At 52.3% G+C, this 22479-nt stretch overlaps 1 protein-coding gene across 1 annotated transcript; it reads left to right on the top strand.

Moving 5' to 3' along the window:
- Positions 1-77: 77 nt before the first annotated feature.
- H257_17080 (hypothetical protein) lies at positions 78-22466 on the top strand (the record flags this gene model as incomplete). Its single annotated transcript, XM_009845745.1, has 26 exons — positions 78-1755; positions 1799-2441; positions 2507-3127; positions 3190-5014; positions 5069-5233; positions 5290-5799; positions 5864-6337; positions 6406-6739; positions 6791-7008; positions 7063-7601; positions 7671-7719; positions 7787-8156; positions 8221-10777; positions 10829-16007; positions 16080-16754; positions 16825-18110; positions 18200-18790; positions 19367-19886; positions 19939-20231; positions 20834-21193; positions 21255-21348; positions 21468-21608; positions 21675-21794; positions 21860-22051; positions 22116-22198; positions 22256-22466. The coding sequence occupies 26 exons, from the start codon at positions 78-80 to the stop codon at positions 22464-22466; spliced, it is 19728 nt and encodes a 6575-aa protein (XP_009844047.1).
- Between the last annotated feature and the right edge of the window lie 13 nt (positions 22467-22479).

The raw sequence follows: 22479 nt of genomic DNA, 5'->3' as shown, positions 1-22479 counted from the left end.
TGGGCGACCAATCATCATCGAGCACACACCGAAGATTCAAAATCGAGAAAGGACAACACAGCGGCGGCGCACTCCTCATGCACCCCACTCGGAAACAGTTCGTCAGATCCCTCGAAGTTCACTTGGGACAGCAAAGCACAGAGACGCTCGAATACATCGCGTCCTACCAGAAACTCACATGGCGAAGCATCTGCGTGGAAAGTGTCACTGTCTCTCCAAATGTATCACCACGAAAGACGGCAACCAGAAGGGCAGTCGACGTGCAGTCCAAGCGAACGTTGGATATCATGTCCACGGCAACATTGAGTGATCTTCGCGTTGTTTTGAGTATTATGGTTGGCGGCAACGCACATCCTCGTTCCATCCCATCCACCACCGGCGGAATGTCGGCGACTTCACCGACGCACAAGCCAACAAACGGTGACGTGGACTTTGCATTTTGCCGCAACAACGACATCACCCACATCATTCCCGTCTTGGACGAACAGTCCATTGCCGTTCAGGACATATTGCAGCAAGGCAACGTCGTGTACGTGCTGTACATGACTACGAAGAAGCAAAAAAGTCCTCTAATCAAACCCCGTCGCCTGCACTCCGCTGCATCATCTGCGTCTGGACTCGACGAGCCTCCCACGTTTGCCATCACAAATACCTTTAGCGGGTATTCCTTGAACGCAGACATCTTCCTTCGCGGGGATGGGCTGTCTATGTCGCTGAAGGACATCGTCGACACCAGAACATCTGTCGCCGCGGTGGAATTGAACGCCGACAACGGCGCTGTGCATGTCTCGCTGAATGCCCAGGAACTGGGCGAGATAGTCGGGTTCAGCGATGACACGCTGCTCATCATGATGTCCAACAGCAAGAATCAGCGCACGATCCTCCAAAAGCTCTTGGCGAAGATGACACTCCATGTCGACGAATCCACAAAACTGGTGCACGTGACATTTCCGTCCGACGCTGTCACAGCCCCGTCGCCGTTGATTGCGATCCAAAAAGTGCCGTCGATGCGAAAATCGGTCGTGCCCTCTGTCGCACTCCCTCCATCTTCGTTGAAAAAGCAACCGACGCCGCCCCAACTAGATCCCATCGAAGAAAGGCCCCCCACAGCAATGCCTGCAGTGTCTACGCGCCACGTCCATGCGCCATTCATCGCCTCGTCAACCAAGCCAGAGTTGGAGCACAGTTCGACCAAGTTGCTCAAACAAGCCGACAACGTTGCTCTCGAACAACCCGAGGGCTCGACCAGTGCCGCTCCGACCTCCCCAACTGTGGCCCCGCCGCTCACGTCAGACTTTGACAAGGCGTTTCTCGCCGTGTTGGACTTTTTCACGGCGTCGGCTCCCGCCACGTATTCGCTCGTCGCGTACGACGAGCTGGTACTGTCGTTTGGGGTAGAAGCGTCGGGATGTGTGTCGAAAATGTCCAAGTACCTTTTGCACGCCCGAGATGCGCTCAAAAAAGTGCTCCTGCACTGCATCATTCAGCACGCCAATAACAACAATAACCACCACACCAGCCACTCCACCACAGGTCGTCGATCTCTTGGCGCATCGCCGACCGTCGGCCGTGAAGACGACGACATGGCGACGCTGTTGCGCTACTTGTGGCGGGGGCTCGGCCACTGCGTATGGCGTGAAGTTCGCGACGAAATCTTTGCGCGTTGTCGATTGGACCCTATGACGAGACTGGGGGTGTTGCAGAGCAAACTGGGCAACCCCGAGGCCTTTTCAGGCTTCAAAGACGAGCCCGACCGTACGATCGACACACACGTCCATCTCATGTTTGGGGCTTGTAGGTGCATACGCCGACGAAGTGACCGTGGCCGTGCACTGCGTTCTCTTGTGTTTGGAACCGCACGATGTCATCTCAATCGACGCCACCAGCGTGTGGAAACTCGTCCAGATCCTCGGGCTCGTCGAGTTCAAAACGTTTCGTAAAACGCTCAAACGTATCGAATCATTTTGTCGGAACCGCGTGCTGCCACCGCACGTTCGACGGCGTCTCATGACGTGGATGGCCCTCCCTGCGTTCGTGTCGGTTGTGGACCGGAAGGACGAAAGTCTGTACGGCGTGTCGCTGCTGAGAAAGCTCGTGGCGATTGTCGTCGATGCCACCGACTTGGACTTGGTCCAGCCGTCCAGATTGGCCGAGTGTTTGAATCTAGCGTCCGCAACCAAAGTGTCGACCACTGTCCACGGGATCACGGGCGACTTGGTCAAGATATGCCACAAGTGGGTCGAATTGCATTACCACCACCATCCACCAACTACTACCTCCATCTTGGTCCCCGAGTTTCAAACGATGGTCAAGAACATGGACGAGATTCGATGTGCCCACATTGAAGCAACTTGCACCCTCGTAGCCAACCAGGACGCAGCTGCCATGCCCATGGCCTTTCGATGGTACCTTCCACCCATCGCCACCACAAGCCAAGACAGGTATCTCTCCCAACCCCATACGTCTGTTGTATATATATATATATTATATGTAATATGTGGGGTAGATATTTCTTCGTTGGGGAACACGACGCAGCACTGGAATTTACATTCGTGTACACGTCGACCAGTGCGCCTGTTCAAGTTCAATTCAACACGATGGGGGAGCCCACGTTGGCCCTTGATGCGTTGGACCGGCTGCTTTTGTGTGCGCTGTCGACATGGTACTCTGTCACATCCAGGCCAAACGAAGCGGCGTCCCACGGCGACATCGCCGTGGGCTTTGGAATCAACTTTTGTTTGTTTTCAGCGCTGGATTCACTGGGCCACTGTTGGTACTTGGAAGACGTGTTGAAAGCCGCCTCTATCGACAAAATTGGCATTGGCTCGGGCGTGTCTGAGGACGGGACGCGCGCGGTGCTAGTGTTGCGACTGTACGGTGTCGCATGGCGAAAGGCGACACACATTGTGATGAAAGAACCCATTCATTTTTTGCTCTGGCTCAAGTACATGGCTGAGGACGAGCTGCACCATGCCGTGCGACTCGGTGCCATGTGCATTTGCGAGTTGCTCCTGAGTAAGGACACGTGCAAGTCCATTTTGCCCTTGGTCACAATGAAAACTGCGACATCGTTGACGCTTCCACTGGGGTTGGCCGCAGATGTGTACGAGATGCTCGTGTTGAGTTGGTACGTACGTTACTTGAATTTCGCTCGACGTAATCCCAAATGCTTAGCTGTTGATGTTGTAGGCAAGTACCGCCACAACTTTGGATGGACAAGGCAATATCGTTGTCATCACAGCCACCACCTCCACCTCTATCGTGGCATTTCCCATACATTTTGGGTTTGATCTCCCAAGCCAAAATGTACGCGCACTTCACCGTCAAGATTCTCGAGTGTTTGTACAGCTTGTTGGCAAGCCAATCCCACGCTCACTATATGGCCGGGCTCATGAGTCAGCCGACCATCCACAATACCACCGACGACAACAACGGAGACATGGTGGAATTGCTGGCGAAAATGACGCTCGATGTGCATCAGCCCGTGCGCGTTCTGGACCTGGCACAGCGAATCCTCCTCGAGTGTCTCCTTCATCCCCTCCTTGGTACGCCACTGCGCATTGCGCGGCTATTTCCTCGCATTTCAGACAACCAGCTGGGCTTTCGACGGTCAAGCAAGCCTGCTCCGCATGGCGACATGAGCATTTCACCCATCAAGTGTGTGCATCTGCTAAGTTTGGACATTCTGGGAAAGCTGGCCATTGCCGTGGACACGTTGATGGCAAACAGTCCTGCTTGGTCTTCCGATTTGGACACGCTCCAGTTGCGCTTTCTGTGTGTGCTGGCCACGACTGGAGGGGGCATGTGGCTGTCGAAGAACGTAGCTGTTGTTAGCTTGGTCGTAGCATGCATCCACAACTCCAAGTCATCTCCGCTGGTGTGTGTACTAGGCGGCCGAGTTCTGCAAACGCTGAGCTGTGTCTTGTCCAGCGACCAAGACCCTCGCTCCGTTCCCACCGATGCACAGACACAGCGACAATTGATCCACTCGATTGGCAGCTGTGTGCATTTTCACAACGACCAGGTCGGCAACGCCGTGGCGGTATGTGCCATATCGGCTCTTGCCAACCTGTTCCCCGTGGCTCCGTGGGTCCACTGGTGTTTTGAGGCTCTACAGTCCTTGTTTCAATGTGCTTCTACTCCAAGTTGGTCGTCGTACCTGCATTGCATGGTGCCGTCCGCCCCACTCGATCGCATTTGCCACTTGTTGACCGAGCAGCATCAAGCGGTACAAAAATGCTACTGCAAAGGCGCGATGGATGGCAGCGCACGGCGTCGCATCGTCCGCAAAACTGCGTGTACGTTCACAGCGTCGATCCTTCAACTCGTAATTCAACCCCCCACTTCACTTTCCCACGTGGAATACATCCGAAAGGCCAAAGCCAAAAAGATCCAGCAAAGCCTTCTCAAGTGGATGTACGTCAAGCGCAAAACCCGAGGGTTCCTCCCCGCGGCCATTCAATACCTCAAATGTCCCTCGTGTTGTCCAGTCTCGTCGTGCCTCGCGACGTTGCTCGTGATGGCGTGTGGGTTTCAAGTGGACGCCAACACTAGAAAACCGTCCAAACTGTCTGGAGTGACCCCGGCGTTCCAGCTGTCGTTGTTTCAATTCCTCAACCAGTTGTGGCATCACCGAGAGCTTGTCGTGCACGCTAGCAATGACCTCAAGATTCCGTTTACGTACTTGGTCTTTAGCTCACACAGTGACGCCGACATTCGCTTCGAAGCGCTCAAGTCGTTGTCGCTCGTGACGTGGCACTATCCCCCCGTGATTCACTTTATCAGCCCTGCCATTGTCAAGGCCCTCTGGGGTGCCAGCTACTTTGGGGCCGTTGGGGGCACGTGGATAGAAGACGTCCTGCACAAATCCCTCGACTCGTATCGAAAATGCATCGGCCAACACCTTCCAGAGATCCAAAACGCGCTCAATTTCTTTGCCCTCGTGTCCATCGATCCTCGCCTCGCTGGTCATTTGACCCGGGCATTTGGGTTTGTGTGGAAACTAGTGTATACGGTACACTTTACACAAGTCCTGGGCGAGTATTCATTAACACTGTACCATTTGTAGTGGGTTTCGTCAGACAAGAGCAACGAGCTGGACGAAGCGCTGTGTGTAGCGTTCATCCTCGTGCAAAACATTCTCCTCAACATCCCCGTTGGCGATTACTTCAAGTTCAACGTCCCAGTGAATGACTTTGTGGCAGTACTTGCCTCCAAGAACGTCCGTGTTAAGGTGGGAACTAGACTTTTGAGCCAAAGTTACCATAACATGCTGCTGGATGTGTATAGGCGGGGCTGTGTGGGGTGTTGTGGGCGATGGCATTGCGAGAAGACGGCAGGAGTAGCCTTTGCAGCAGTTCCGACCGCACGTCGTTGCTAGTAGCGTTGACCATGTCAGTGTTCAATTCGTTCACAGGAACGAGTGACACATCCTCGTCGGTGGACCTGCACATGTTGTTGTACAATGGCCTCGGCGCACTGGCATGTATGGCGTTAGATCCAAAGCTCTTGCGCGAACTGATGCAAGCAAAAGCTAACGAACCTGCATGTGCCCTGGCTGCGTGGATAAAAACACGAAGACAACACCACAATCATCGTCATCACCCCACCACGGCCTCGGTCGACATGGATTGCTCGTACTTTGGGGGGATGGAGACTCTCCTCACGACACCAGACATGCCATCGCACGTCCGCACACGAATGAAGCAACTTAAAGTCATGCATGAGTACGGCGTCGGCCCCGAGTTAGGTTTCCGCGCCGTCGCGATCTCCTCGCTAGACGACAAATTTCACGTTCAGGTATAACCCCATCTACACATATATCATTGTCATACAACGGCTGGCCGCTGATTGATTTCTCTAGTCGACCCGGCTTCTGGCCACGCTTCTTGTGGTAGTTGAAACCAAACTGACCTCGGAATGGCAAATGCTGCTGGCGTCGTTCGCGTTCGTGTCCAACACGACCCTGTCCATGTTTCTTTGCGCCGTGCTGCCGACGCTGCTTCGACTCGATAAGGGTCGCGCCAGTGTGATCTCTCCAATTGTCATTCAAAGCCTCTGTGCAATCATCACACGTGAAAAGGCGACGGCGGCTTTGCAGTCACATGCCATCCACGCGCTCGGTCACTTGTCCGTGTTGTCCAGTGCTGCCAAGAAAGAGATCGAGGGCCTCGAGCTATGCAAAAACATCTCCAAACTGCCACCGGCAGTGCAAAGTGAAGTTGTTCACATGATAGCGTTATCGACGAAAAACCCAGCTTCTGGACCGACGATTATCCACGAATCCCAAGTGTACGACATCGTGGGAGCTGTGATTCAGCGGCGCGATCGCGTCAAGGTACGTCTACCTACTTACCAACGATGATACAATTCTAGTTTGATTGCCATAACATTCATTGTACATAGATTTGGCAAAGCAACGTGGCAGACTGGTCCCCGATGTTTCTTGACGACAAGGAACTGAACGCGAGCCTCGAAACGGCCGTGGTCAAGTACTTCCGTCGCCCGGTGGAGCTAGTACAGCTGTACAGCGCCGTCAACATTGCGCCATCGACTGTGAATTTCCCCTTGACGATTCTGCAGCTGCTGGGCGAAGTACTCCACGAAATGCCCCACTTACAGCAACGAATGTTAAAAGACGCTCAAGAGTTGACCCTCGAGCTGTCTCAAACCCTGTGCAAGTGGACGTGCCATCCGTGCACTTTTCAGCTGCAATGCTCTACTACAGACTGCATTGCAGGTACAAGGCCATAGTTGGTTCCTTGCTAATACAGTATGTATATGTGCGTAGTGTATCTGGACGTGATGCGCTATTGTCTCCATGTGGACAACCCAAGCCTCATCGACGACATCACTGCGATACTTGTGGCAGTGCTGTCCAATCAACCGACCCATACTGACTTCAACCACGTGATTTCGTACTTGCTCCAAGAAGAGCATGGAGTGGTGCACATGTTGCTGCACTTTTTGTCCAATTGCGATACCTTGAAACGATCCACCACGATACATGTAAGTTTATTTATGTATATATACCTAATTGTCATAAAACTTGTCTTGGACTAGGTGCTAACGTTGCTCCAGCAATTGTTCACGGCCAGCGAGTCTGCGCTGTCGTTTCTCCAGACGTTCTCGTCGAACGAAAACACTTGTGGCTTTCTGAGTGTTCTGCACGTTCTCATGAATTGGCCTGATCACCATCACTCGGACTTTTCAACGCTAGCGTTTGGCGTGCTGCACTCCATGTTAAAGTCGACGGAGAATCGAAAGCTGTTGTTGGCCAAGCTCGTGCCTGACAATCCAATGCACCCTGACCGGTCCACTGGTGCAGCGTTCACCAAGTACATGTTGGAAGTGTGGAGCTACATTTCGTTGAAAGACAAAGCCGCGAGGGTAACAGACCGGCCCAAACTCATGGGGTTGTGCCTCTTGGCATCGCAAATCCTGTGTGATTTGTGCTACGAAGTCCGCCGCAGCTGCTCAAACGAAAGTAGCAGCTTTGTGTCCATCTTATTTGGTGGCGAGTCTATCTATGTATCGCACTCGACGCTCAGTCACATCGTGCAGACGTACGTTGCATGTAGTTGCGACGACCGGTTACTGGGGTACGTTCGCTTTAGAAAACCTATATGTGGAGTATGGTCATTATTCAACAATGGTGGTTGTGATAGTAGGGAGTTCGGTCACGCCAATGTTAGCATGGCTCAAATCGAGCAACTTCGGGTATTGCTAAATGTTCTATATATATACCCAATTTATATTATGGAAATGTTGATTTGCGGTGGTGTAGTATTGGCTCAGTGCAGCGTTGGCCCATTTGGCCGGGAATGAAAACATCCGGCATTCCAAGGACATGATGCACTTTGTCGACGCTGCCACGTCACGCTCCATCACGAACGAATCTCACGTGGGCATTCAATTCAATTTGCTCCACATTTACAACGCCGTGCTGTGTGTTCCAGCGTTGTTTCGCACGATTGTATACCGGCAAAACGTGTTTACCACAGCCAACGTTGACAAACCCATGCTTTTGCTGTTGGGGCAGTACATTGCTCACCCTCACAACGTCGAGCTTCGGTGGGTAGCGGCCGAATTCGCGGGCAAATTCTGCTTTGAAGCGACGCTAGCGATTGAAAAAGCGTTCCTAGTGCAGTCGGCCGGTACATCCCTCAGCCTTGTGTTTATTGTGGTCGAAGACTGATTTCATTGATGGTGTGTATGTAGATTGCCCCGACTCTTGCTTCTCCCCCACGTTCGACAAGGCCATATTCACCGGTTCGGCGTCGACATTGGAGCTCCACGCCCGACTATGTCATATTGAAGATGGCATGCCAATGTATCCGCAAGTGCATACCGACACCGACGTACCTCTGCCACTTGTGCCTGGCAGACGGCTCGTGCACGAACTGCTGTCGACTCTGTTGACTCTGGTTGGATGCGAGACATCGCCGTTTGAAACACACCACGTCGCAAGGTTTATCATCCAAACCATTCATATCCTGCGACAAGGTTCGTCGAAACAACCAATCATCGCGCCGGCCATGATGGCGCAGCTCGTGGTGGCCATTGAACATGCACGAGGAGCCAAGTTATCGTCGCTCTTGCATATGTTGGAGGAGCTTGTGAACGTGTCCAGTGAGTACAAGGCGCACCTGCTGGCGCTGCATCTCACGCACGCGCTGGCGATTTGTTTGACTGGTGCGACAGAGTCCAACCACAAGGATCACGACACGCTATCGTGTCTGACATTTGTAGCGAGTCTGCTGCGGCACGACACCAGTGTCCACACGTTTATTGTGCAAGACAAGCGGCTTCTACGCCATATCTTTTCCCTCTTGCAGCTCCGGCTGACGTTCAATCCAGACCTCAACTGCATATCGTTGTCTAGTCCAAACGACGATACTTCAGCCATGGCCGTGCTGGTCGCGGCGGCGAATGTGCTGCGCATGGTCAGCTCCACAAACCAAGAAGCGTGTGTGCTGTTTCACGACCTTGAATTGGACCTCCCCCAGAACAACCAAGTGACTCCACCTATCACGACCACAGATGTATCATTGCCCAATGACCGGCCGATTCTGCGGACGATCTTGGACCTCCTGCTCGCGTCAGCCGACTCGAACAACTACCCACTTGTGCTGTCGTTGTTGGGTATTTGCCTGCATTTGGCTGAAGCGAACGGCATTTACGTCGTCGTGCGACTATGTGGCCACGGCGGCATCCTCGTGCTGTTCGATCTCATGTTTCACGAGTGCGTCGATATCAAACACAAAAGCGTGCAGTTGCTTCGGCTGCTCATCCTCCAATCCGAAAAGAACGTCCTACCAGCCCCGCCAAAGCTGTTGATTTTGCATCAAAGTGCAATGACCCAGTCAGCAGCCAAGCTCGATCGATACGCTTCCAAGTCCACCCGGTCCCTCGCCCCCCCTCCAGGTCGCCGCCCGACTGCCGTGCATAAAACCGGCAAACCTCTGCCCCCTTCACACTTGATCGACGATATCGACACGGTACCCGTCGAGTCTGTTGCGTTGATTTTGGGTCGCATCGTGTTCGGCGGGCTGTTTCCCATGTACGGCCGGCGGTTGGAAGATCTGACGCTGGGTAGCCACGCGACGCAACTCGATTACATTTGGCTCGAAGACATGCTTCGACGGCTGGTTGTGTTTGGCCTCCTCGCCCCCGCAGAGCTGCAAGTTGTCAGCCGATGCATGACCATCCAACGCTTCTTGCCCCATCGAACCATCTTGACAGACCCAGGGCTCCACGTCATCACCAGCGGCAAAGTACACTGGCACCTCGCGACAACGAACCAAGAAGTGTCGTGTACACTGGAAAAGGGCTGCATCGTGGGGATGTCCACCTGCGACGAGGGTCGGAATTCCTCTGAAAACGCTGTGACCATGTGTGCAGTAGTCACGCTCGTTCTAAGCAAGCACGACTTGGACCATGTCCTGCCTCGGCCAATCCAAGCCAAACTCAAAGCAGCCATATGCCACGTGTCGACCGCATTTTCTACCAACCACCATGCGACAGGAACCAGCCAAACCTCCTACTTGGCGCTGCTTCGACGCAAAGCTATGGTCGGGTTGCAGCAAAAGCAGCCTCAGTATGACAACCAACCGTCCACGACAGCGGACGACGTGTGTGATTTGGTCGCAAGCATGTGCTCGGCCTTGTCTAAAGAATCATCCTCCCGCGTCAACGTGTGGAGCGTAGTGCAAGCCATCCACGATGTCACACATTGGTACCCACCGCGGCCAGCGTTGATCCGGTCCCTTGTCTACTTGATGCATAGTGTTTTATCACCACAACCCACACCGTCAAGCCACCATTCGATGATTTTACTCCGGCTGGGACGGTCTCGTGGCGCAGACGGCGCGGCCTTTGTCGCACATGCGACATGGGGCATGCCACCGTCAGCTACAGACGGCGACATTCCGTTTCTCAATCGCGCGTTTTACGTCCTCGTGCAGTTTGCATCGTACCACTGCCCAGAAAAAGCCGCGTGCAGTCGATCTTCATCGAAATGCTACTGCACGTTGACCGCGCGACGGATCATCTTGCAGCACATCCGCCTGCCGCTGTTCCGCGATACGATGCTGCTCATGGAAACCAGTCCGATTCGAATCGACCACGAAAACGTATTTGCCCTGTGCTGCCACCTCTGGACCAGTCAACGTGGCATGCCTTTGGCCCAGTACTTTTCCACCCTTCCCCATCGATTGCTTCATTCGTTTTTCCGAGATGCCATCCATTTCGCACACGAGTCTGCATTCGCCAGACGGTATGGCGTTCCATATATATTAACATTGCGTGATATTATTTTTGGGTGTAGATTTCTCCACAAAGCCTGTCGGACGTGGCACGTCCGCGGCGTCGTCGCCTGCTTAACGGCAGACCCCTTGATATCGTCACCCCCCTGGTTGTCCCAACAATTGAAACTTTTGGACCAGCCCGCTCAACTCGAGTCGCTTGGTGCCGTGGAGTGCCTCATCGGTATCGCGACTTGCAGTTGTACTACTACTACCAACGCCACTCTGATTTCGACGGTGTATGATCAATTGATGTACCATATTACTACCACGCTCAACACACTTTGCCTTGGGCTGGAGTCCACCCCCGTGAAAATCCAACTTCGAGCTACTAGAGCACTCTCCATGCTCTGTTCGACATCATGTCCGTCCAAAGAAGAACCGCTGCGATCTAGCGTTCGTGGCCATGCGTCGCTGTTGCAAACCCTGGTCCGAATTTACGCCAACACCAGCCACACTTTAGCATTTACCACGTGCGCGGCGTGTTCCATGCAGTCCACTGTTGTGCCGTGCTTCCGATATGAAGCTCACTTGCCCTACGGCTTGAAATCGCTGGTTTTCAACATCGCTAACACCCTTGGCTTTGTCCTATGGCCGTCGGGCGACTCAGCATCACTGGACTTACTGCACCCAACCATGCGATACATTCACTTGTTGCTGGAAGTGCCAGCGTTAGACTCATCCCTGCAGGAAACGATGACGAGTCTGTGCAAACTGTGGCGAACGATGGTGGCCTGCATAGACCACAACGAAATGGCGTACGCACTTCTGCAGTCACTTGAAATTGCGTACCGCCAAGAGTATTCGTTTGGAATGCGCTCGCTGCTGCCCCTTGTCACAGCCCTCCCATTGCCCACGTCGTCGCAGCAAAACCCACTTACAAACAACCTGCGACGCACCCTGGTAGAACTGATCATGGCCATCATGGCCGTTCCTTGTTGGAATACGCAGCATCTATGCGCCAATGCCCTTATGCACTTGAGCCAGTGCGAGTGCTGTGTCCGCGCCCTCTCATGCGACCAGCATACGATGCAAATTTCCCATCTCCTCGTACATGGCGTTGGCCTGCACAGTCTTTTGACAGTGTCGGCGGCACTCTGTCGCAGCAAATCCACAAGACATCGCCTTTTGTCATACCCTCATTACACTGACTTACTCATCAGCTTCCTGCCACGGTTGCAACGACATGCGAGTCTTGTGAAGGCTGGCTACATTCTGTGGAAGCTATGGAAGACCAATCCACCAGAACTGACCAGTCAAAGTTCATTCAAGCCCGTGGCTCCACTATTTTTCAACCTGCTTGATGAGACGGTGGCGTGGGTGGAAACTGATGACGACTCTCGCGTACGAGTAACGTGTGGGGCAGGTGTGCTAGCCCAGGTGTTAGCCGCTTCCATGACTTGTCGTTGCATCGAATCAACCTCGCTCCACCACGTCGTTCGATTGTGCTGGTCCCATCTCTCTAGGATGCATCAAGAACCCAAACAACTGGTCCAGTTGCTACGTTGTATGAATTTGATATTCCAACAAGGCAGCAACGAGTACGTCTGCGGCGTTCCCGTCACTAGCGAGCAGATCGCCGGCCTAATCGAGATTGCATCATCGCACGAGGACCTTGGCTCGTCGAAATTGCACGCAGAAGTGGCCACATTTGCAACCAAAGTGCTGCAGCATCACGGAAACCGTCACGTCCTTCGCACCATCGTCGGCGGGTCGAAGGTATGGGCTACGTTCTTACCAGCCATGTTTGGCCAACCCAGACACAACCAATTCCTCGCCGGTCGCCTCGCGTTCGAGCTGTGTCGGGGCCACCTTGAAAACAGCGTTGCATTCATACAAAACGGCTTGCTTGTAGCCGCAGACAACGTTCTTTCAGACTTGACCAGCTTGGACGACCAAAGGAGCATCCGCATAGCTGACTGCCTGGCTTGCGTGATTGGTCGCGTGGTGCTGTTTGCGGAATCCCGCCAGCATAAACAGACTGTTGTTCAGACTTGCGGGTTACGCCATTTGATTGATATGGTGCTCCAAAACCAACAAGTGGAGACCTCTTCTATACACCACCATCGCACGCCGCCTTGGGTTCATTTGGTGTGCAGTGCATTTCGAGCGATGAACCGCCTGGTTCGCGTGTTCCCCCAAACGAGATCCGACTTCTACCCCGCGATTCTTTGCGACCGACTCGTACCTTGGTTGGTGCCCCACCGACAAGCGTTTGCAGCGTATTGTACGGCACTTCGCTTGACCTTTTCCAGCACACTCGAGCCCAAAGCAGCCGACGCGTGCCACGAAATGGTGCTGCACCAGTTGATGCAAGCGCTGGCAACGGAAACAATGTCGGCGGCTTCCCGCAAGGTGGCGTGGAGGCTTATCTCGGCTCTGGCTAGCCGCGTGTTTGTAGAAATAGACAGCAATGTGATGATTGAAATCATCGATCACGAAGTCCACATGACCCCCCTGGGCATCGTTCAAGCCCTGGGACAGTGTCGGTTGAGTGCGCCGCTCGTCTTGCTTGGCTACGTGTCCATTGAACTCCACACCAACATGACCTTCCAGCGCCTCCACCGTTGGATCGCCATTGCTGCATTTGCCAGCCAGCATGTCACGTCCACGTCGTGGCAGCTGGATCTGTTTATCAACAACATCTGCGACACCGTGGCCACGCTCCTCGACAGCGCGTCTATTGTAGACCAATCGTCGGCAGCATACATCATCGCGACGTTGTGCAGCTACGCATCCTCGGCTGCGACAGCGTTCGCGTCTACGATTCCAGACGTGTTGGAGCGCTTGACCCAGGGTATCATCTACCAACTGAAACACGGCCACTCAGCCGTGTATGCAAGCAAGGCCGCGGTCTGTATCATGGCCACCCGTGAAACCAGCGACTCAAAGGACGAAATCGACTTGGAAGCCAGGTTGACCCTCTTGTTTCCGCTGCTGTCCAAGGCCCTGTATACGGCTTTGTCGAAAAATAGACTGCCGCTCGCGCTCACGTACCTGGACGTGACATTTGAGATCCTGCACATTGTCACAGCGCACAATCTCTCGTCCAAGAGCGTGTACAGTAGCATCTTGAACCAATACCTCGTCGCAAGTCTGTCGATAGCCATCTTAAAGCAAACGCCCCTGCCCATCCCCCTCAAGTCGCTCATGTGTTCGTCGAGATTAACGACGTTGTGTCCAGATATCCCTCCCTTTAGTGACCTGAGTCAGTCCAAGTTGCTCCAATTGGCCACGTCGTTGCTGCGGTTGCTCAACGTGTACGCGATGTCATGTGACATCTTTGGTCCCGAACCAATCGACCACAGTAATACTACAGTCATCACGACGGACCAATACTGGAACTTTTTGCATTGCTTAGCCACTCTATTGCACCCGCGATACGCATCGACGCTCCTGTGTGCATCGTTTGTGCAAGTCAAGATCCACCACCACTTGGTCGGTCTGTTGCAGTTGCTACAGTCGTGGCCCCAGTTGCTGTCCCAGTTGCTTTTGATTTTGACCAACTTGTTTGCTTGTTACCCGCCCTGCCGAGTCGTCCCCCTCGACTGTGTACGAGATATCATGCAGCACAGCTCTCAGACAGACGATAGCGTCGTGGCTGGACATGCGCTCAACGTGTTGTGGCATTTGAGTCGCTATGAACCGAATCGCGAGACCCTTTTCAATGACGTGTTGGCGTCCATCCAACGCCATCTGGACAGGAACAGTTGCAGCGTTGGAGTCGAAGGCTGCTTTGGTCTGCTGGCAGGGATGGCTACGACGTCAAGTCGATTCGAGGCGTACTTGTTAACCCCAGGAAACGATATCCAATGGGCAAATCGATTCCTCAACACTGTGGTTGGCAGTGGCGGAGCGACCATTGTGTCGAGCCAGTTTTGCAAATTCATGCGAAATTTGGCCTACAACGCATCTTACGTGCACGTTGTACGCGGCAGTTCCTTGCTCTCGACAACGTTGATTGCATGTCTCGAGTTTCCGTGCTCGAAAACGGCCTTGTATGCGAGCGAATGCTTGACCAAGGCGAACCTTCCACTGCCGCTGAACACGGCAATATTGAAGTCACTTAATGTGCATCTACGCTATGGACTGAGCCCCACATGTGGCCAGCATGCCAAGGATACCATCCATATGACACAAGGAACCCTCGCGCGTCGGTGTGTGCGTGAGATGCTGTCGCTCACCGCCAACACATTGCAGCCGCCTTCAACACTGACAAACTACTACCGACCAAAACAACTAACCCACTCCAAGGACACGTTCAATCTGCTCCTGCGGATAGCCCTCCATGGCCCCCAAGAGGACCAGGTACTCGCGCTAAAAGTCGCGCGATTGTATTTTGATTCCGTGCGCTGCGAAGTGGAGTTCTTTACAGGCACCCACTTTGTGTTGGAGATGGCGGTGGCGTGCCTGGCGTTTCGACGGCAAGAATCCCTAGACCAAGTGTTGGGCTTGTTTGAGTCCATCACACGCAGCCGAGGCATCCAATACGTTGTGCTAGACAATGACGTGGCACTCTGTTCGATCGTGAAGCTACTTCGCCACACAAACGCGGACCGGGTGTGGCGAATCGTCTACAACTTATCTTGCGCACAAAAAAGCCAAGGGCGAATGTTGACGGCGCTCACCGAGTTCATCCTGGCTACAGCTTGCCCGTGTACTCCTGACGAGCTGGTTGTGACTAGACTCATGTGCAGCACCCTGGCGCAGCTAGTCACAACGACCGAGTGTCTGCCTTGGCTGAAGAGCAGTCTCCACGTGTGGCTACAGGCCATGGCGCTGTCGAGGGACTCGGAAATTCTACGTCATCTATGCCAGGTGCAGCGTAATTTGATTGGCATCGGCGCAGGCAGCCACGACGTCTTGGCGTTCGAGCGTATTTTGGACGACTTGCTTCCGATCTACAGCACGTGTCCAATGTCAGAGAGTCCGTTGCTGACGTCGCAGTTGGGCTGTACGTTAAACGAGCTGTGTGCTTTGCTCTTGAGCTTTTACAAAGCCGAAACGAACAACATGTTTGCCGGTTTTCAGCTCCAAGCCACCGAGTCCATCCACACACACCGCCAACCTCATGGCATCAAGAAGAAGGTGCGGCTGTGGCAGCACAAGTGGGTGTACTGCCGGGGCGAGCCAACAGAGTCCCCACATGTATTTATCAAAGTTCTTCAAGTGTGGACCGCTGCCTGCGCCCATGCTTATGCGGTACGTTTGCAGTTCTATCATGTTTTGGCTGAAACAAAACTCGACTAAATATGACCATTCATCTACCGGTAGAAAGTGGCACAAGAGTGCTTGCATGCCATATTCACGTTCTTTGCGATGGTGACAGCCGACAGCTTGAGTGGGTGCTTCTTGATCACCGATCCGTTGTCCATGGCGTTCATTCTACGCCAACTGGCTCGGTGCACGACGTCCGACATCGAGTTGGCTATGACCACCTTGAAAACATGTGCCAGCGTCCGTATGATCGCGACGAAATTCGCGACCCGGAGCTGTGCAACTTCGTCACAAACAGCAGCGGGAAGCGACAGCATGCTGGAGTTGCTGTGCGGTGTCGCAGGCCACGTCGTGCGGTTAGAAATGGCCGCGGGAGGTCCGTGTGCCGCCCACAACCCCGCGTTCTCGACGTTTCTCACGTGTCTGTCCATGTTGAGTGAAAACTGCATGTTCCTGCGCGCCGACTTTCTCACTACCCGTCGCGACACGTTTGGCCTGGTCAAGTTGCTCGTGTACTTGCTCCATCGAGGCCGCCAGTCGGCATCAACTCTGTCGCATATTGCGGCTAAGATCTGGATGCGGCTGGCTGCGGTCGCCAATATTCGGCACGTTCAGAAGCTTCTCCAACAAACAGCGTGCGATTTGTGCTTGACGGACGAAGATGTCGCCCATGCGCTGATTCTGGCACTGTATTCGACCCTGTTTGAGTTTGACATGCAAGTCAACGTCCTGGTATACGAACGACCCTTGCTCGTACACGTGTTGTGGCTACTACTAGTAATACTAAACCCCGCCTGTGTAGGTTCGAGTGGTGCATTCGGTGCTGGTGCGCATGGTAACCCACGGTCGCATCGACAAGGGCACCCCGACGTTCTTGCGCGACAACGGATTGGAAAGTATGGCCGTAGCTTTGCGGGAGTTCCAGACTGCCTACGATGCCCTACCTTCTCAAGATTCCATCACGAGTCACCAGGATTCTGGGGATATAGCGGTGGTAGTCCACTGGATGAAAACGCTGTCCATGGAGCTGTCCAAGTACTGCGTCGAGGGGTACGACAGCTTGTACGAGGCCTTCGAGCGGTCAAACCACAACAGCCAGCTCACCCAGGGCATCGACGCCACCAAGCACGCCGTCATGTGCTTTCAAACCAGTCATTATGTGGTGCATTTGCTCCTGGAAGCGGTGCTGCATGCTGTGGCCGACACGTCCAAGCATGCCGATGTCACGCTTTTCTTTCGCCGCGTCGAGAAGATTGCAGGGTGGATCGTGTTGAGCCTCCAAAACCCTGAAATGGACATTGGGTACTTTACGCATCACATTGAAGCGCTGTGTAGTGCCGTGCAGCAGTTGCTACAGATACACGCTGCGTCGACAGAGGGGCTGGCCGCCGATAACAACATCAACAACATGGGGGCTCCACTGACCCTCGTTATAGAGACGTTGCACCTACATTCGTGGATGTGGGCGTTCGGGGGCTTCCGTCCTTATATCAAGGTATCGTTAGGACCCAAGCGAGCAGCGTACACTGGTTTTCACAAGGACCTGTCGTCGACTGCCAAATGCCGGTATCCGCAACTCAAGACCCAGTGTGGCAACTATATTGCTACGAACCCAGCTAATAGAGCGTTTAGCGTCATGCCAGACGAGATGACGGAATCTGTGGATGTACAAGTGTGGATGTACATTCCATTTAGCCCTGTGGACATGTGCATCGGCCAGGCATCGCTGACCAACTTGGCCCCGGGCGACCACTCGGTCGAGTTTTACCCCGTTCAACGGGATAAGATGCGCTTCGACCAACTCGACCCGTATGGTGAAGTTAGTTTTCGAGTGTGTGTGCAGTCGCCCTCCGCAGTGTCACATGAACAGCGTCACATATCACCCACGTTTCCGTTTTCCACGTGTGGATCATCCCAGCTGCGATACATGTGCTTTGTTGTGTGGACGGGGCTTCTTGTAGTTTGCAAATGGGTTTGGAAAGCGATTCACATGCAATCGACAGTACCGCCGCGACTGGCCAAGGTCGGTCGAGTGACCCAAGCCGCCCAGGATGAAGAAGGACAAACAAGAATCAACGCTACGTGGAGGTACTGTATAGTCTACTGCTTTGATAAATATATAAATATATATACAGTACAATCAGACAGACTCATTGTGGTGGTGATATATTGGCTAGAGTTACCTCGTTATGGACGACCGTGCAATTCATCTTTGAAAAGTGCACGACCAGAGACAAGTTGATTGGATCGTACGATAAGCAAAGTGCATATGTCGAGTGCAATCTCATGATGGCGCAGCTGTTGGCGTCGGAAGGGAGCGGGTCGTTTGCTTCGATGACGCCCCTGGTCGTCGCCATGTTGTCTGACCCCGGCAACCGCCGCCTGTGCGATATGACGTGGCGGTCTATCTTGGCGACGGTGGATTTGTACATGCCTCGACGGTTGGCCTATTTCAAGTCACATTTGCATGTCCACGAACCTCCCGCGCACGCCTCGTCGTCGACCTCTGTGAAGCACAAGTACCGGCTCAAGGAAGTGTGTAACGGTATCGCAGGGTTGGATTTCTTTGCCCAACACACCAAGACACCTCACGATTCCATTTTCAAACACTTTCGACCGACCGCGCTCGTGCAGCCGCAGCAGCACCACCGGAACGATGTCGCAGTGATCGTCGACACGTGGCGCCGCCGCCGCGGACTCAACTGGCAGCAGCTCGTGATTCCGCACATGTCGATCTTTTCGCTGCCCCAACCTCGCCTGCCGGAATGGTATGTACACACGTTTTCATAGATCCTGTTGATATTCACCTAAATATATGGAGGACTGGGCAGTGTATTGGAGAAATCCACTCGAAGCACCATACGTGTTAATACCGTCTATTGTCGATTTGATAGTACAAATTTGGGGACCAAACCGATCCACAATCGATCTGATTGGTTGTTCAATTTCATTCAGAAGGTTTTGATTGGCTAATAATTTTGAGCTCATCTGCAGTAGCCAATCAAATCGATTTAAATTCTAACGAGAAACCACACCACAACATTTCACTCGAAAGCACAATATTACAAGTACCAAGTGTTGACGTAGTATTTTAACTTTCGGTGTTGTATGGTCCTGTGATTGGCGCTTTTCCGATTTAGCAATCAGTGATTGGCTTCGTTTTATTCGTGATTTATTGGCACATTCGCCATTAATGGGGATTTTACGTTTTAAATTGCTCTAAACATCGCTGACCTACCATTGGTTGAAATTTCGGGTTGATGCAATTCCATTGGCTAGTCGGTTTGGACATCTATCAAATTCACAGGATGCTTATTAGAATTTACGATGAATGTATATACTAGGTACGGGCTTGGGAAAATGGTCGCCCCCGACAACATCAACCATTTTTTCTTGCAGCCCTTGGAGCGATGGCAGGCCATCTATGTCATCACCGAGTTTGTCAGTGGTTGCTTTAACCAACCCACGCTTCGACCCTACCACACAACACCGGCACCCCCCCAGCAAAGCATCAGCAGCTCCACTGCACCGCGACGGCTCTCGGAGCGCCTCTCGTCGGCCATCACGTCGGTCCAGCATGTTTTGCTTACAAGTTCCCATCGGATTTCGTCGTCTAGCCCCACATCTGCGGCGTTGGTGCTCGAACTTTCGTCGAAATCCACCTACTTTCTTCGCAAAGCCCTCACCGATCGTACCAACGACGCTGGTCGGCCATCCATTCAGCCGCTCAAACACATTGAACGCATCCGCAAGTGCCGCCTCGCGACCTATTGCGACCTCGATCCATTTGATGCCCGCTCCAAGCTCAAAGTATTTAACGCTAGGGCCATGCTCATCCCCCCCGTGCTCTACACTGACGGACCGGTACCGTCCATGTCGTTAAACCGAGGGATTAACCCCGCATAACGACCTATAGATCGCCGAGGGCCTCCATGCACTCGCGTGGGTGCTGCTTGCCGTGACCGTGTGGCGGCTGTCCTTAGCACGCGACGCCGTTCGGGATGCCTCGCAGATGTATCACGGGCTTATCCGCCAGACTCATCCGCCGCCGCTTCCATCTCGAAGGCGGAGCAACACGGTCGAAGTCGCGTCTTTGTTGCAACCACCCTCCAGTGTGTCGGCAACTGTCTTGCAAACGGAAAAGCAGCTGCGATATTACCTCGTCATCACGCAACTCAAGGGGCTCGGGGTCGACCTGCTCTACATTTGGTACCCCTAAGCTTATTCCACACATTGCGTATTTCGATTCTACATGGTTCAGTGCTATTTCATATTCGAGTTTGTTTAGTTTGTCGAGATTATTTCGACTTATATTGTGGATTCGGTACGAATAATTTCCAAACCTCATCGAATCACGAATCATTGACGCTATTGGGTAATCCAATTTTGAGTGGATATATTTGATTGGCTCTTACAGAAACGACAAGTATAGTCAGCCAATCAGAACCCCACGGTGATTCAATATTGATTAGACCAACCAAGCGAATTTTGAAAGTTTATACTAGCGAAATCACAATATCTGGATTCATTACCCTTTTCGCTGAAATCTATGTTTGGTGATGGGCTTGTGGCTGATTCACGAACCGACTTGAGCCAGATTTGAAGTTTACGCCGACATATATGTTATACATATATAAAACTATTTTTTTGGTTGGGCCAATCGATGATTGGTTCAAGGTTCTCAATAGAGTGTAATTGGATTCGCTAGCTCCTTTTAAAGTACAATTGCGTCATTCATTCGAGTATCCAAATCTTAACGGATAAGATTTCTCGATGAAGAAACATGTACTTTTTATAATATCACTTGGCAGGCCGCCCGAGAACGGCAAGATTGGCCTTGGCGGGTTCTGGTCGAGCTGGTGGTTCACTGCGATAGCGTTTGGGTTCCCGTTTTTGTTTGAATATGCCGTGAGTCCGTACTTGAAGGCCTCGGTGGGCGTCGTGTCCGTCGGAAAGCTGTCGATTTTGGCCTGTGTGTACGGCATTCTATGGGTCGTGCTCGCGTTTGTGTCTGTGGTGACCATCACACGAAGTATCCCTGGGTTTAACGACACCCGACGTGTGGACAAGATCAACCTCACCGACTTTCCATCGTGCTTGAAGAATTACCTGGCCATGGGCAGTATCGGGTGGGAGCTGTTGCAGCTCAACTCGATTCCGTGGCAAATCTGGTTGGTCTATTTTACATATATCTCGTCGATTGTTTCGAGGTCTTAATATTTTAATTTTTAGGAAATCCACGTATTCCGTAAAGAAATTGGGCGCCATGGTCACGTTAGATTTTGCCACGCTCGGCTTTGATGGCGTGGAGCTCAACATGTTTTTGGTACTGGGATGATCGTCGACCTATTGATATATATATATATATATATATATATATATACATTATATATGCATATAACACAAATATATATATACTAATATCTAACCGTGTTCTTGGATTAGATCAAACAACGCATTGCGTTCGTGTGCTTGTTGATTTGGTTCTTCAGCTTGAAAGCGTCCAACAAGTTCAAGAGCTTTCCATGGGTCAACTATTTTATCACGTTTTTATTGCCAAGCTTCTTAAGCACGGGGTTGTTTATGGTACGACATATATATATATTATAATCTATTGAAAATAAATAAATTTCAACCTTGTTGCTGTACTAGTTTTTGACCCAAGAATATTTGTACTCTGTCGCATGTTATCCTGTCATGGACGCCAACGACACCAAAGTCTATATGTTGTGGTCCACTGACATTCCATTCTTGTGCTGGACAAGCGACCACGTAAGTTCTTTATATATATATATATAATTTACGAGAAATAATACATCAACTTGGTTGTGTTCTAGTGGCCATTTGCATTGATTGGCATGTTTGGCATTGGGCTGTTCATTCCACTGGCAGTGCTGTCGTCTGGGAGTCACCAGCTGGCATTTCCCCAACTCGACCTGGACATTCAATGCTCCCCATTGTTTGGGATGATCAGCCAACTGGTCAAAGGGCTGATGATCGGCGCCAAAACCTTCTTCGCCACCAACATCGTACGTACAAGTATATATATTTGATCGTGTTTTCATCAAGTCCTAACGCATGTATTACTTGAAGCGTATGTACCTGCTCGTGGCGTTGGCTGGCGACTTGCTGTTGTTTGCAGTGCATTATCGCTTTCCCCAAGCGTGTTCCACTAGGTACTCTATTGACTCTTACATGTAGCAATGCCTAATCGGACTCTGGTTTATGTCTAGGCATGTGCGGAGTGCCAAGTTAGTCGTGTACGCACTCAGTTTTTGGAGCGCCCTGTGTGCTACCGTGTCGACGTTCATGTCAAAGGAAGACATTCCACTCATCGTCATGTATGTGGGTCATGTCGTCATCTTGGGAGGTGTGGCGGCGGGGCTATTGCAATGGAAAAAGCACCCGTGGCTCAATCGGCAAACAACCACCGCCAAACTATAACAGACGACTAGTA

Source organism: Aphanomyces astaci, assembly GCF_000520075.1.
Source record: "Aphanomyces astaci strain APO3 unplaced genomic scaffold supercont1.97, whole genome shotgun sequence".
Lineage (NCBI taxonomy): Eukaryota > Oomycota > Saprolegniomycetes > Saprolegniales > Verrucalvaceae > Aphanomyces > Aphanomyces astaci.
This window is presented reverse-complemented; position numbering and strand designations above follow the sequence as displayed.